Below are 16186 nucleotides of genomic sequence, written 5' to 3' on the forward strand. Positions count from 1 at the left end.
TAAATCAGTTGCCAACTCAGTTACTTTACAGAAATTACTTCTTGCAGTCAAAAACTCAGTCCTACAGTTAGTAGCCAAGTTGACAAGAGTCCTTGGAACATTGCTACTTATTCAGAAGCAGCTTAGCACCAGAAATGAAATGTTGATTCCCAAGATGAACTTGCCATTTAAACTCTCTAAACAGCACACCAACAAAGATATATTTCTATCATCTTTTGATCCAGAAATTAGGGCTAACATGTAATAACATTTTTTTTTCCTGAAAAAAAGTGTTGGAAAAGTGAAAGCATTGCATCCTCATTTACCAATAAATCAGCATGGTTTTAGGAGTTCATGACAACACCGAAAAGCTTTTCTTTATTCTAGGCCTTGACTACACGTCTCTATTTAACCCATTTCCTCGACAAACAAGGAAGACTGAGGCATTTTTAATTGATTCTAAAACGTTACACTTCAGTTTCCTATATGTGCCACTCACCTCTTGACTGTGTCCCTCTTCAAATGTCAATCTTCTTGGGGGAATGGGATCTCTCTGTGCTATCTGTAGTGCAGCTGCCCGCTAAATGGACACTTGTGAGGTCATGATTTGTGAATAGAGGACAAGGACTCTTACCTGCTGCTTTGGCAACATCTGCAGTTGAAATGTTTTGGAGGTTTGAGTGCACTCTAAAGGTCACAGATGGTCCTAGCACGCTGGAAGAGATTATTAAAAAATGTAAGATTCAGAACCAAGAGACACAGCATAATATCGTTTATCAAAAGAGGTTTTTAAGGAGAAAACTATTAAGACACCATTAAGCCCTCTTCCTTTTGCTCCATTAGCTACGTTTGCATACATTTTTATACCTCTTGTGGTTTCCTGTGTGTATCTTATGCCTATCTGAAAGAATGTCAATGACATTAACTAAACTTCAGAGCACTCTTGTAAACACTATTCCTATTACAAAAATGGCAAACCAGAGGCAACAATACTGTTTTTCTCCCAAGTGCAGCATAAACCATCACTGGAAATCAGCATCCAAAGAAGATTACATATAATTCCAAATTTTATATGCCTAATATTAATAGGTATATAATGTGCTCATGACTGTAAGTCAGAGGGACCATATAGAAACTCAGTATATTTATCTTGATCATATTCTGCAGCAACATGGGATGGAAAGGAAGAAGATTTTGGGCATATCTGATCCAGAGGCTGGTTTTGACCAGAAAGTATTTAACTTTTAACAATAAAGGTAATCCCCTCTTCAAATAACATATGAAGGAAAATTAATGACTCTGTGATGACCTTTTAGGTGTAGCCTGATGGTCCTTCGTGGCATTAAAATCAATGAGGCATTTACAGCGGAAAGTACTGATTAGCCTGATGAAGCTCTGCAGAGTAAAGTATTCAGGGCTTCACAAAAAATCATCCTGGTGCATTTTTAAAGAAAAATAAAGTGGTATATGTAATGTTGCATTCATTGTCTACCCATCCCAATAATATCCAATATTGCACTTCAAATGAAAGGAATAAAGACATCCCAGTTCTGATAACCTTATAACTATACTAAAGTAGATATATTTGACAAACCAAAGCAAAATACAAACACAAATATAGTGAATGTAATTTTTAAGAAAATTTCCAGTCCAGCGACTCCATCTGGATAATCCAGGAACATGAGAGGACCCTAGTCATGCCTGTGAACTCATTGCCATGAGAGCTGTCATTTCTCTTTGCTGCGGGTGAGAAAATGTAGGGAAATAAAGAGGAAAAAACAGGGTGGGGAAAAAAATCATTGTGCAAGTGGGATGATGGTGGGTTAAAAGCATTCAGAATCATTTAAACTACCTACTCATATTGCTATGAGGGATTTTGTTTTTCTCTACTGTAGCAATTGAATGCTTGAATGTAAGGAATCACCTGAGCACCACAAAAAATCAGCTTCCCTAAGAATATTTACAAAATACAGAAAATAAAGCAGCTCTTGTCATAAATTATTGCACGCTGGTGTTCTGCTTATTTAAAATTAAACAAAAGACCTTGAGATTACTTGGTCAAAATTGTATTTCTGCTCGATGTTTTGGGAACCGACTGCTTCAGGAGCCCATAAAATGAGATTTTTCTCATGGGGGGCTTCTGGCAAAAGCACTCAATAAATAAACATTTCAATAACAATAGATGCCCTTTGGGGAATTCCTCGCTGTTCATTATGTGTTGGACCAGAACATTTAAACAAAGCCAGTAATTATTTGACTGCAAAATATCTTTTAAAAGACTTTTTAACAAGAGGGCAACCAGCCTGAGAAAAGGTTTTAAGATGTATAAAATGCACCCCTGATACTTCTAACCAGAAACTTTAAATTAGATAGATGAGACTGCTTTCCAGGCGGCTGTCAGGCCCCCTGAAGTCTGGGTAATATTAATGGCAATTGTCTTTACATCACTCTAAATACGGAGGCTCACTGAAGTGCACACAATTGTTTATGACCTGATGAATTGCAAACAATCCATTCCCACAGCTGGGAGGGTGCTGGCCATGAGCAGAGGCATCCCTCCTGCCTGGCAGCTCCCCCAACCAGCACCCAGCCTGCTGGGGAGGAAAAAACCATCAGCAATGCAAACCACGATGCCCAGCCTGAAACACAACCTACACCTAAGACACACATCTGCTGTAACAGAGGTTAAAAGTTTTAGGTTGGAGCACGTCTAATCTGGAAAGATAATATTGGGCTTCAGATCTTTTGTCCATGTTGTCCCCCCCCAGCTGTATGCTACTACTATTACACCTATGCAAATCTGACATAAATGAACTTATACCCATCTAAATAAGAGAAAATTGTGAGTTTTAGAAGACGCCTGGACTGCAGCATTATGATCACATTATTTTTTTCTAATACTTTTTTCTGATGTATTTTTGAATAAAGGTAAGCAGGTCTGGCTTCAAGGCTAACAAACAGGGACTTCTCTCCACACAAAATGCAATGTCTGTTGCCATGACCTGCTAAATTTATTACTTGAAATTTACTAATTACCCCCTGTTGGCTGTCACAATTTTTTTTTTTTAATTTCAATAATTTTGCCTTCAGCCATAATAGTTTTGTTGTTTTTTTTTTTTAACAAAGACATTCAAAGCATATTGCAAATTGTCAGCCTTATGTGCTGTTGTCTTATATTCTGTTTACTAGAGATGAAATAATTACAGTGTTTATATGAAAATGACTTGAAGGTTGATTGCTGATTTAATAATATCCCCTCCCCTTGGGTTTATATTTCCCATCTGAAGGTGGAAGGGTGTGCAACATGCACAGAACCATCCAATATTATTTGTGTAAAATAGAATATTTCCTTTCATTAATTGTTTTACTGACTAACAACATTCTTATTGTATTTTGCCCGACAACAAAAGAATGATCTGAATAAACAGAGCTGGAGCATGATCAATATGGTAAGGTCCATATCACTTTCAAGCCGTAGGTCATAATTATCTTTATGAATGACAGGATTTAAATCTCCATAAATTACCATGCTTTGCATGCCTGTTCTTCTCCCTCATGTGTGTGTATTTCAGTATTACAATATCACTCAGAAGGTTTACTGTGAAATACAGTCACAGTCTATCATACCCCCTAGTGGAAAAGGATTTGAGAAACAAGTGCCAACATGGTTATATGTATTCTTGGAGATGAGACAGAGCTGATGCCAGATGGAACTGAGTTGAGGCTGCACTGCATTTTTAAAAAACATACAGGCAGAGTTCAATTTCTCCAGACTGAAGGAAGATGAGGAGATTAGGATTGGATATTTCCAACATTAAACATTCTATTAATGACCCTTCTTTGTAAAACAGAGCTTGCCTTAATAAAGCTTAGATTTGAAATTAGAGTCCCTGCTTGTCTATATGTTCATTTCAAAATCCTTTAATCTCTGGAGGTTAAGAAAAGCAATTAGTAACGCTCCAGAGGATTGCACAAAGTAAATTTTACAGCAGTGAAGGTAATTGTCTCAGGAAATGTTTGGTGGGCTTGAACTAATGACTCGCAATGTGTACACATTTCTGTGTCTACTGTGTTTAGGAATTTGAAGCTTAGGTCCATTGTTTATATTGCACTGAAGCCTTCTTTTCACCTTAACTATTTTGTAAAAATTTAATGCCTACACTACTGTGTTATATATAAAACATATTTATGTCAAATCAAATAATGGCAAAAAAGCACATGATTAATGGAGGCATTTTTGTAATACAGTCAGTTTATACGACAATTTACAAAGCAAAGGCAGAAAATTGCATCTGGTCAGTGTCATATAATTGGATTAAGAAGCGTACACCAACTATTTTCATAGAATCATAGAATTTTCAGGGTTGGAAGGGACCTTTAAGATTTTCTAGTTCCAACCCCCCTGCCATGGGCAGGGACATCTCCCACCAGATCTGGTTGCTCAGAGCCTGGCCTTAAAAACTTCCAGGGATGGGGCTTCTACCACCTCTCTGGGTAACCTGTGCCAGTATTTCACCACCCTCATGGTGAAGAACTTCTTCCTAACTTCCAATCTATATCTACCCTCCTCTAGTTTGTATCCATTCCCCCTCTCCTCTGAGCTTTCTCCTCTCCAGACTGAAGAACCCCAACTCTCTCAGTCTGTGTTCACAGGGGATGTGCTCCATGATCATCCTCGTGCCCTGTCTCTGGACATGCTACAGCACATCCATGTCTTTCATGTCTTGTCCATGTCTCTCGTCCACTTTTTTCTCCTGTTAATCAGACCAGCTGTAAATACACTGACAACTAGATTCAGGCTTCACCAACTGGTTTTTTTTAACAGAAAAATGTGGTCTTATGAAGCATTGGGTCAGAGTATATTTATATTACATAAGCAGGTACCTGACTAAACTTCAAAGATCCTGGAAATCTGTGAAGGATGTATTGTGCTGACCTGCTACAAAACAGGATCTATGAACTGTTGAGCAAAGAATATTGATCATCACCAAGACTTAATTCTAAAGTGGAACACATCTTTCACTCTTTAATATCTTTACTCTTCAAAGATTTGCTTCATTTTATGCCTGAATGGAAAAAATGTCAATGTACTGCTGGATGTATTCTCACATTTCTATTGACATTTATGTACTTAAAGAAAGTGATCAATTAAAAAAAACTTTTTCTGTTTTGGCAAGCAGAGCTTCTTGAGCCATTCTCTGGGAACTCTTAACACGCTCCTTAACCTACACAATGACACAGTGTTCCACAACATGCTGCAGTACCACTAAATATATATATATATATACACATATATTCCTATTTATAACCTTCATATAGACTACACATTAACTGTTTGTTTGCAACGTTGTCCACAGAAAAATGCTCCTGTACTTAAAATAGAGCTAATAGGGAGAGAGAAAGATTTGTTGTACTAACATCACACTTACATCTAACAGTGACCAAGTACTAAAGGTGAAAAAGTGACATCCCTGCTAAAGGAAAGACATTAATTGCAGTGTTCACTGCTTAGGGTTATTTTTTATCACCAATTGCATTTCATTAGCATGCTGAGGTGCATACAGGTAGGTAAGTGCATGTAGCACCCACTGTGCAGCTGGGTGAGGTGTAGCAGACAGACTACAAAGACCAGATAGACCGGGGCAGTTTCAGAGCAGTCACATCTTGCAAATGTAACTACATGGAAATTAAGTCAGGATGTGATGGATGCAGATCAGATTTACCTCTGCAATTTATATCTACAGCCTTCATAAACCAGGTAATAATTTGGACAGCTTGTACTGTCCTCTTCAACTGATCAGTGATGGGAATAATCAGTGCTGTGGTAGGACTTCATGGAGCATCATTTCAGGGGGACAGAAGAGGGCCATCCAAATAATGAAAGGTATCCTGACAGACACTACTGTCATTAAAATAATTCTGAGAGTGAAGTCACAGAAAAGGGATGACTGGTCCAGAAAGGTGTGTTTTCTAACAGCAGCAGTCCCTGTTTGGTGGGTCACTGATACCAACCAATATGAAATGATGCACTTCTAATTCTTTTCTTTGACAATAATTAATTTTCTACTAATAATTTAATCTATATGCATCGAATTGCACTAAGAACACTGAAACTAACTTACAATGCAAAAGATGAAAGAGTATTTTCAAGATTTTACAACTCACTTCATCACAGGTGAAGATTATTTTTCTAAGCCGGCAATTTAAATGATTTTTAAAATGGGCAACACTCAATTTAGAGATTGATGCTACACTCAGTTTATCCTATTTTTATTCTTCACAAAATGCAACTTCTGATGACTACCCAATGTCTATGAATAATTTGTAGATCTTTAAAATAATTTTTCTATTAATCTGTCACAAGCCATGAAACTTGACATTTTCACCATGCTGAGTACATGAAAGTTGCCAGCTTTGCCTACCATGCAAATAAGGTTCTTAATTACAGTATTTAAAAGAACAAACCATATAAGTGCTATAATTTTTTACAGCAAAAGAGTGATTGAACTCTGAGTGTGGGAAAATGGTTTCGAAACGCTGCTTAAATATACAGTGATTTTTCTTTCACCCCCCAAAGATTAACCTTAAGGGATAAAAAAGTTATGTCATTATAAAAGTATAATTGTATTCTATTTATATATATATATATATATATATATTTTTTTTTTTTTTTTTTTTAATATTTTTTAGTAGTTTGCCTGCTACAAAACCAGCAATCTCAATGTTTGGCCAGTAAGCAGTTTACTGACTTCAGGTCTCCTTCCCTCTCTATACCTGTGTTATTCCTGGAGTATTCTGACTTTCAGTCTGTCACTGTTCCCAGGTTAGGGAAAAATCAAGCAAACTGTCTTGAGCTTCAATCTACCCAGCTGCAGAATGGAAATGATTACCTGTTATTATGTGAAAGCTGTATTAACTAAATGTCATGGCACATATTCAGGTAATTGCTTGAAACATAGGAGTATATCTTGCCTACCCTATAATGTTATGAACTTTAATTTTATTAAAGAAGGAATATGAGGGCATTCTTTGTCACACAGAGAGATAAATAGGAGGGAAATATGAAGTTAAAAATAGACAGGTAAACTTCATAATCTTCCTTATCTATTACAACCTCTTGAGTAGAGACCTGTGAGTACATGGAAATGTAGCACTAGATTTCATTCCGCTTTTGATTATAAAGGTGTAAATCCTCTGATTTAATGAGATTACATGTAATAGAGAGCCAAAGTTCATACCTTTTTATTTAGTATCTCTAGATTTTTATGGTCTTTCTGTTTTGTCACCTTGAACTCAGAAAATGCTGTAGGCAAAAATCCTCCTTGTTATTTTAATATATTTTTATATTTTTCTAGCAGGAAAGTTACAGTAAATAGGGCAAAATTATCTTGGTTAGATGCACATTTATTAAAGAAAAGTACACAAAATACACTGTACCTCCAGGGATAAAGCCGTAAGACTAATGTAATACTAAGGTTGAGAAATCACTCATTTTTAAGTAAAGGAATGCACAGTTAAAATTTCCACCTTCTTATTGTTTCTTTATGCTCATTCCATTAAAAAATGATGTATCTTTATATCATAAATTAGTTGTCAAATTAAAAAAAAATTGTATTAGAAAACACAGTGTAATTTCTTATGAAAGCCTGCATGCAATGAGTTACAGCAGTACATTTTTCAGATAATCTGTTTTCCAGACTCATTAAATCTGTGGAAGAATTCAAGTTTGATTAAAGTGGTTCCATCATTTCTGAGTTATGCTTTTTATAATATGTTATGCCAAAGAAATAGCCTTAGACTGTTGGTTTGCCTTCAAAACCAAAGAACATATGACAAATATTGCTCAACTTTTTTTGAGATATATCTTTTTATTGAGACCACGCACAGCACAGTTCAAATTGAAATTAAAATGTTGCTTAATTTCTGGAGAGCAAATAGAATGGGAAAAAGAGTTCAATCTATTGCTGGTTTATACTAGAGCATCTTAAGGATGAACTATGACTTTTTGCATAAGCATGATATTAGATCACTGCTCTCAGTAAATCTAAATGGCATAAATGTCAGACTCCAGGATCTGCCAGTTCAGAAAAAACTTCGCAAGAATATTAATCCACAGGTGTTCAACACAAAACACAGAAAAAGATTTATCACACTGAATCAAGGAGAAAAGCATCATGGAGAATCCATTCAGTAGAGAAAAGTTTGCAGTTACAAACCTAAGAAGACGATGAGCTACCTGTCCCACTTTCACTCAGTTCTAAAATAAGCCTCCATTTCACTATCCTGCCTCTCAAGGTACCAATACTTTTCTGAGATGTTCACACTTAGAGCATACATATACCATATGTCATAATCCATCAGCATGATGAAGTGAAAGTACCAAGCACAGGTTCAGTGTTTAGGTTCTGGATGACTGAATGTGATTAATCGGCTGATTGAGTTTTTCAGGTGTTAGAAAAATAACCTGACAAACAGTGAACAAAGCCTATACAGCATGATAAGGACCCTATAGCCAATGCACATCTTCATAATAGGTGAGGCTGGGAGCTCCTCTCATCACCCCAGCACTTCTGATTTGAATGCATGTAAAGCTTCTCCAAACTACCACTACTTGGTTCGATTTTCAGATTTTCTCCTCAGTTCAAGTTCTTTTCACTGGGATGGTTGGCTGGCTTTTCAAATTGTATTTATTCCAGCCCAACCATTTCAGCCCTTCCTAAGAACAAGGATAATTATAGGTATTATTTGGTTGCGTGAGAAGTTTCCATTGAAAAGGAGGTGGCAAGTATCTCCAACCCCACTACTTGAAAATTGAGATCTGAACTATGGCAAGAATGTGCCCATAGCTGTTCTCACAACGAGCCTTCCAAATTCAAGCTTTTGTTAGATCACTGTTTACATAAAATATGCAAAAAACCATAGTTGACACTGAGTACATACTACAATATAATAGGAAAAATCAATCTTGACTTACTCACTTACTAGATTACAGATACACAATCTTTCTTTTCAAAGTGTTTTTTAACAGGATCCCTGGCATCCAAGGATGAAAGGTGGTCAAGTGGTAAAGAAGAGTAACATTTTTAGGGGTCTCAACTTCATTTTATCAGACTTCAGGAAGCAAATATGGTATGGAACTAGAAAGATGTAGTGTCCAACCATTGTAATGTCCAACCATTACTTTAAATTTTGCTAAAGCCATCCAGTTCTGCTTCAGATTCAGACTCCATTCACTTGAAGCCAAATCATTTCAGGCATTTTTATTTTACAGAAACAGGTAGCTTTGTTTAAACTGAGAGCTGATTTCTGGGACTGCTAAGCATTTGGAATGGCAATTGAAGCTAATGTGATCTCTGTCTCAGTATGTGCTGTTCTTTACAGAAGAGCTTGAAAAGGCTGTACTGAGACATCAGACCAGACACCTCATAGTAGTGAACACTTTGATGTTGATCTCTAGGTGTGTGTGGTCCTAGTAATATCTCATAGCTCATGTGACTTAAGTGTATCAGTTCATGTTTGTCAAGCATTTTGACAGTGCAGTGAAGAGCACTGTAGGAAAAAAAAAAACCAACAGCACACCTAATGAAAAAAACCCAAACCAAACCAAACAAAAAACCAAAACAAAACCACCAAAAAACAAGCCAACCCAAATCAAGAGGAAATCCGATATCTGACCTCAAAGCAGGATTTGAATAATGTGCAATAAATAAAGCCTTAAGCTTTATTAAGTTTTCTTTTTTAAGCTTTTTTAAAGCTTTTTTTTTTTTTTATTTAAGTCTCACACATTGAACATGGAGACTAAAATGAAAAATTGAAGACCTGCCCATTGACTGAGAATTTTGTTTCCCACATATGGAATAAAACAGGGGGATGTTGAAAAATACACAGATATGAGCAAATATTTCAAGACTATATCATAAATAGTCTTTATCAAAATACTGAATTAGACTCTGAAAGATCATTGATTTGAACATTTAATATAGTTTTTGATGTTCAATATAGATATAACCAACTTTACATGCTAAGGGAATAATGGTTAAGTTTTATAGCTTTGTAATCCAGGACATTATATTCAATAATTTTCAACTTGAAATATTTATTTATATCAGAATTTAAAATTTAGCATAAATATCCTGTTCATTCCCAAAAATATATCTATGCACATATACTATTTTATATGTGATTATGGTTATAAAACAAAAAGCAGCAGATAGAGATTAATGACATTTTCTGAAATGAATACAGAGTATTCTGCTACAGGTTTTCCTTTGAAAAATTAGATATGGAAATGGGCATGGTTGTTGGTCAAGTAATCAAATTTCTTAAAAGGAGAGTTTGAGTACTGCATTTAGGTATGTTAGAAGGCAAAAATGACAAAGATTTCTATAAAGACAAATGGGCAGAGAAGCCAAAGCAGTAGAAAAAATGAGGAAAAAAAAGACACCTAGAGAGAGAGATCTTCAACAGCAATAGCAAAAATCATATAAGGCTGAAGAGAGAAATAAGAAAGAAAAGAAAAAAATCAGTGCTAGTGCAGCACCCATCAGAGAATGTAATATTCAGCTGAAAATTTCACTCTTAACTGGAGGCTGAGAATGATAGGATATGCAGTCTGAACACTAAGAAATCAACATAGTCTATTTTCATTCTAAAAATGAAGCTAAGCTTAGAGCTGAAAGCCCACTTAGGAACTTTCCTCAATACATATCCTAAGTATGAGAACATTAAATAAAAACTTAGAAATAATTCTAATTTTAATCAGAAATTAAATAGCCATTTATGTTCTACTTTGATGTCTTCAGCTATAGATTCTGAGTGCCCTTTCCACCACCCTAACAGTAGATGTTGCAGATTTTAGTAGTTTTCCTATATTTGGATGCTTTTTGATAATTTCTCATTTCGTAAGTTTACTCTAGAATGTGTAAAGAACAGTAATTATAATATAATGAAGAAGGTCAGTGTTGCAGTGGTAATTTTTTATTTTTATTTTAATAAACATAATCCCTTCTAACACTACTGCCCATCTGACTTCAATCCATGATACCCTTCCAACAATCAATCACCAGAGGCATTGGACACCCATAATTAGATTATAAAATCATAACTGTAGTCATTTTACGTCTGCTTGCATAATTACATCAGCATGCTAATATCCTTTTAATGGTCTCTAATGATGTAATAAGAAATAATGGAATTTATTTGACAGTTACATAACCATTAACAAAACATATTAAGCATAACTATTACTTCCATAAAGATTCAGGCTGTATCCAAAAGTGACAGCTAACATGTTGGGTCTTTTCTTCAATGTAGGAATATTTCTAATTATGAATTCCCCAAATCTCTCCCCACTCATCTGCTTCACAGGGTGAGCAAAGTTTATGTCAATGAAAACTTGACAGCAAACCAACTGTAGAAGTGGACTGAGTGCTGTGGGAGCCAAGCCTGAGGCTATACTGTGAATTGCAGGCCATCAGTTAAAGTTGGCAGGATTGTGAAGGAGAGAAGATAAGACAGGCTGATTACTACCATGCATCCACTAATCAAGAACTAACACAGGAATCAGTAGAAATCCATGGCAAAAGCAACTGCTCACTTACCAGACTCCAAAGCACTCAAAATATAGGGAAGCATGGAAAATATTTGCAGATAAAATTGACTATGGGTAGTAATGTATTTGTGAACCAGTCCCTTTGAATTTTAATCTTTTTTTTTTTTTTTTCTTTCTTTCTTTCAGAAAAAAAGACAAGAAACTCTGAATTGGAAATTTGAAGAACTTCAGAACTCACCACTCACCCTCCCTCCTTGGTTCTCCTTACACTATCCCTACTAAATACATTGTCCATTTTCTCAAATTAACCCTGTGATTCTCACTAACCTCCCTTCACCCTGAAATCTTTAAATTAAGGCTTACATTGTTACTTCACATTCAGAAAACTTGGTGGGAAAACAGAGAAATTTACAGCAAGCTAATACTTAGGTCAGAGTTCAAAGTAGACTTTAAAAAAGTTTTTTAAAAAATCTGAATACCTAAGAAATAAGAGTACTTTTAGTTTCCAGTAAAATAAAATAATTTAAATCAGCTATGATGCCTTAGGCCAAGTAAAAAGCATATTTCCTGAAATGCCTCATTCTCACACTTTGATGTATCAACGGTGGATTAGGAATAACCATGACATTAAGTCTTTGCTGAAACCTCTCCCCATGATGCCACTCAGAAGCTAACTAGTGCCTTTGAATTCATACAGTTTTCCAAGAACAGCTGTGTAGTGATGAGAAAAGAACAAATCCAAACTGTTAATTCTTTGCTCAGTGAGGCCTTTTTCTAAAGACTCTACTACTGGCTACATCTACTGGTCAGCTCCCCATTTTTTCAGCATCTTGTGGGTTTAACATGAGTCAAAGCATCTCATTTTCTTGAGTAAAGAAAATTTATTGTGGATGACTTTTTAATGAAATTTATTTTTGGAATAATATTACACAAATTTATAGATATTTTAAAAAGGCAGACTGTGTTTCTGTTGATAGACAGAATCCTTGTCTATTGGATTTGGAGTTACTATCATTCAAAACATGTTTTTTAAAATAATGACCATACAAGTACTTTCAGTACAGCAATGTAACTGCATATTAATGGAAATGAAACGGTCAGTTTCCCTACTGCCACACACCAGGAAAATAAAAAAATAATAAAAAAAAAAAGGTTGTTCATTGCTAGCTGTTTCACTGGAGGGATATTTTTCATTAAAGAATGAATCTACAACCTGCTAATTGCAATGCTGCTGTGATTTATCGGTGTTAAAAAATAACCAAGAGGTTTTATGCTAACAAATAGGTGGTGAAACAATTGTTTCAGCAATACAAAGAATAATTCTAGCAAATAAAATATGGGAAGATTTTAATTCTAAACAATATGCCTGTTTTTTTCGTCAGATCTCTACAAAGACTTTCTCATCAGTAGTCTATTTCTCTGTACATATACATTAATAGAGGGGGTAGAATTTTTTCCAAATAATAATGAACACTTCCACTAAAGATGAAACAACTTCAGACAATGGCTTTAAATACAGTATTAAATGATGAATTGCATTCACTGGAACTGACAATTAAAAGCTGATGGCAACACACATAAGGCTGAGAAAGATGCTGCACTTCAGCAACCTCACTCATGGGCCAAAACAAGCAGCACCAAACCCTCTGAAACATCCAGTTCCTCTGACAGGAACTGGATCCTACCCAGGCATCAGTTATTTTCTGTGTGTCAAGATGAGACTTCTTTCAAGCAAGCTGTCAAAAACCTCCCACAGGTAACCCTTCTTTTCCCTTCCTTCTCTATCAACCTATTTTTGGTTTCTGTTTCACAAAGGAAGAATTAAGGTTTTTGAAGTAAATATTCCTATCAAAACAATTTCAGAAAATACCCAATTTATAAGTTTTTACAGGGCACAGCAAATCATAACCTACTAGTTCAGGAGATTAACATGCAGAATATTCATCAGTATGAATCATATGAAGAAAAACAGTAGCTGAACATAGCTGAACTCCCTGTGACTTAGTGATTAGCTGACCAAGAGGCACAACCTAGTGTGCCATGTGCCAGACTCAAAGCAAGGGACACGATTTTTTATCCATTTCTGATGTCATTATCCCCCTTAGCAATGCTGGGTATAATGATACTTCACAGGACTTTCCTTACCTAGAAAATGTTAAATAAGGTTGGTAATATTTTTACAGCACTTTAAACAGACTGGTTTTTGCTATGGGAGCACAGGAAAATGTCAGTCTTTATAATTTTTCAAATAATTTGTGCCTCTATGTAAGTGATGTTATGAAGATCACAGTATTTTTTTTTGTCTTTTGCACATTCTCATTAATTTTTGCATTAAAGACATTTTCTTGTAAGACAAATTATTGAAAAATAACGAGATACCCAATGAAATAAAAAGGGTCTAATTCCATGTACGTACTTGACATCATCGAAGGCACCCATCTGCAGTTTCAGGAGATCTGCCACTTCCTTTATTAACTCCAAGCCCTTTTCCACACTCAGGGGGCTGTTGAAAGGAAGCAAGAAAGCAGAGCATTACGAAAATGGAACCCATCGATACTTGAGAGGCTAAAAGTCCCAAAAGAGTTATCACCTTGGCCTCTTAGAGTCTGAAAGCCACCACTAACTGTATTCCTGTCACACAGTGATCGTGATATCGAGGGAATTGGGATCAGGTGCTTCTTCAGGCATGATGAATCACCTGAATTTTCCAGCAATAAGACAAACAATAAGGTGTAAATGGAATTGTTAGAAAGTGTAATGGGCCCATGATGCAGCAACCAGTTCATCTCAGTCCTCAATAAAAAATGTAATAAAGTGAAAGGACAGAAAGAGAGAAAGGGATTGAAGAGAAAGGGAGGAAAACAAACAATGAAAGTCAAATTGCAGACTCAGTATCAAATGGACAAGGGAAAAGCATATTTTTAAATTCATTAGCTTTGAAAATGAATCTTCGCCATGTGAAAGGATTCAAAATTATTATGGATTTGAGAGTAAACAATGGAGCAAGGCACACAGTCCAGAGGATACTGATTACATACACAGGATTTAGCTTGGTGCCTGTATGCACTGCTGACAGAACCTGCTTTAAATCTTTTTAACCTTTGTCAATGCCACATTTACATTTTTTAATTTACAAAACAGGTTGCAATCCAGCCTAACACAAAGGGCTGCTATCTTTTAAAAATGCACTTATCTAGATGCAATATTTATATTTGAAAAAAATTCAGGTTATTAGAGTTGTTACACTTCTACAGATGCATTAAACGTTCTGTCCCTCATGTACAGAGGTTGCTTAGTAGTTGTTCAGTGCTGTGGAACCAAATACGAAATTATTCAGAAAGTAAAAAGATAAGGAAATAATATAGCAATGCCTAGTGTGAGCGACAGATACAAAATTCTCTTTCTAAATTTTGATTATAGAATTATTCTCAATGTTGCTAAAGACCCAAAGATCGTGAAAATAAACCTTACAAGCTTGATGCTTATCTGACTTATGCCATGGTAAATCACAAACAACTCTTATGAGACCAACCAGGGGAAAAAGGTTCTGTATTCTCTCTTTCAAGGATTTATAACCAGTAGGAGAAGAGGAGAAGTAGGTGTCAAAAGAGGTATGTACCAATAGACATGATCTTTTCAAATGGACTAGAAGGAAGAGGATTTTTCCAGGCTCTGTACCTAGGTTATTATTTCTGCTTCACGGTGAAATTTTTTGAACTCATTTTATATCACAGTAATCATTGCCACAAGTTTATTTATTGTCTGCAACGAGCAGTGTTCATTTATTTATTTATTTATTTATTGCAGTGGGTTCTGCATGCACTGCCCTAAGGGCAGCTCTATTTAAATAATGGGTTGTCTCATGTGGATCTCAGTTAGGATGGAATTGCTCAGACTCCCCTCATATTACTAACCCAAAAATGCTCAAGAGATCTCTTGTCACACAAGCAGAGGTGGCCCCTCAAGGCACCAGATAAATTTAGAGTTTTTCTAGATGTCTAAGACAGAAATGTTCTTGTATGAAGGTAACAAAAGAATCTGATTGTCTCTGCAAGGAAAAGAATGTACTATAGATTATTCATAAAACCCCTGTATTTCAAGGACTGTCAGTGGGTAGAAATGTGATTATCCTCATCACTATGAAAGCAAATTGTCATAGTGACTCAGGGGCTTATTTGTTAATTAAATCTTTTCTCCCAGTGATGATGGCTTAAATTTTATGGAAATTATTTGTGCCAGCAAGTGGGCTTTTACTGTAATAGCAAGTCTATGCAGTGGTGCAAGCAAAGTCTGCTGCTGTACACTGGCGTCAATTTTTTACGAAGAGTCTCATTTGCAAAATCTCAACCTCCTAATCCCTGTTTACTCCTCCTCCCCTGAAAAGGCATTCTCTGACTTCAAAAACAAGATATGCTGCTACACACAGCATGGTGGTAACAGTGATGGGGGACGCAATCAGAGCATTTCAATGCTACAGTCCTGCAAGGAGAGAAAATGTATGGGAAGGCTACTCTTTTGCACACCTGAGCAGCCAGGTGTACTCTCAGTAAGCCTTATTGAATACCAAACTAAATGACACAGGTGCACAAACTCACCTACAGTTTGATAGGCTAAGAAATTGTCATTCATAACAGCATAGGAAAGCTGCAGAACCAG

The 16186-nt window shown here is 35.9% G+C and overlaps 1 protein-coding gene across 1 annotated transcript in view; it reads right to left on the reverse strand.

Moving 5' to 3' along the window:
• Window positions 1–16186, reverse strand: part of PTPRN2 (protein tyrosine phosphatase receptor type N2) — a 622824-nt gene that overhangs the window by 350054 nt on the left and 256584 nt on the right. Inside the window, exons 10-11 of the mRNA XM_071734753.1 lie at window positions 13947–14033; window positions 614–693 (exon numbers count right to left, since the gene is read on the reverse strand). Of these exons, the coding sequence (XP_071590854.1) occupies window positions 614–693; window positions 13947–14033 (167 nt within the window). The remainder of the gene's footprint in view (window positions 1–613; window positions 694–13946; window positions 14034–16186) is intronic.

Source organism: Heliangelus exortis, chromosome 2 (assembly GCF_036169615.1).
Source record: "Heliangelus exortis chromosome 2, bHelExo1.hap1, whole genome shotgun sequence".
NCBI lineage: Eukaryota > Metazoa > Chordata > Aves > Apodiformes > Trochilidae > Heliangelus > Heliangelus exortis.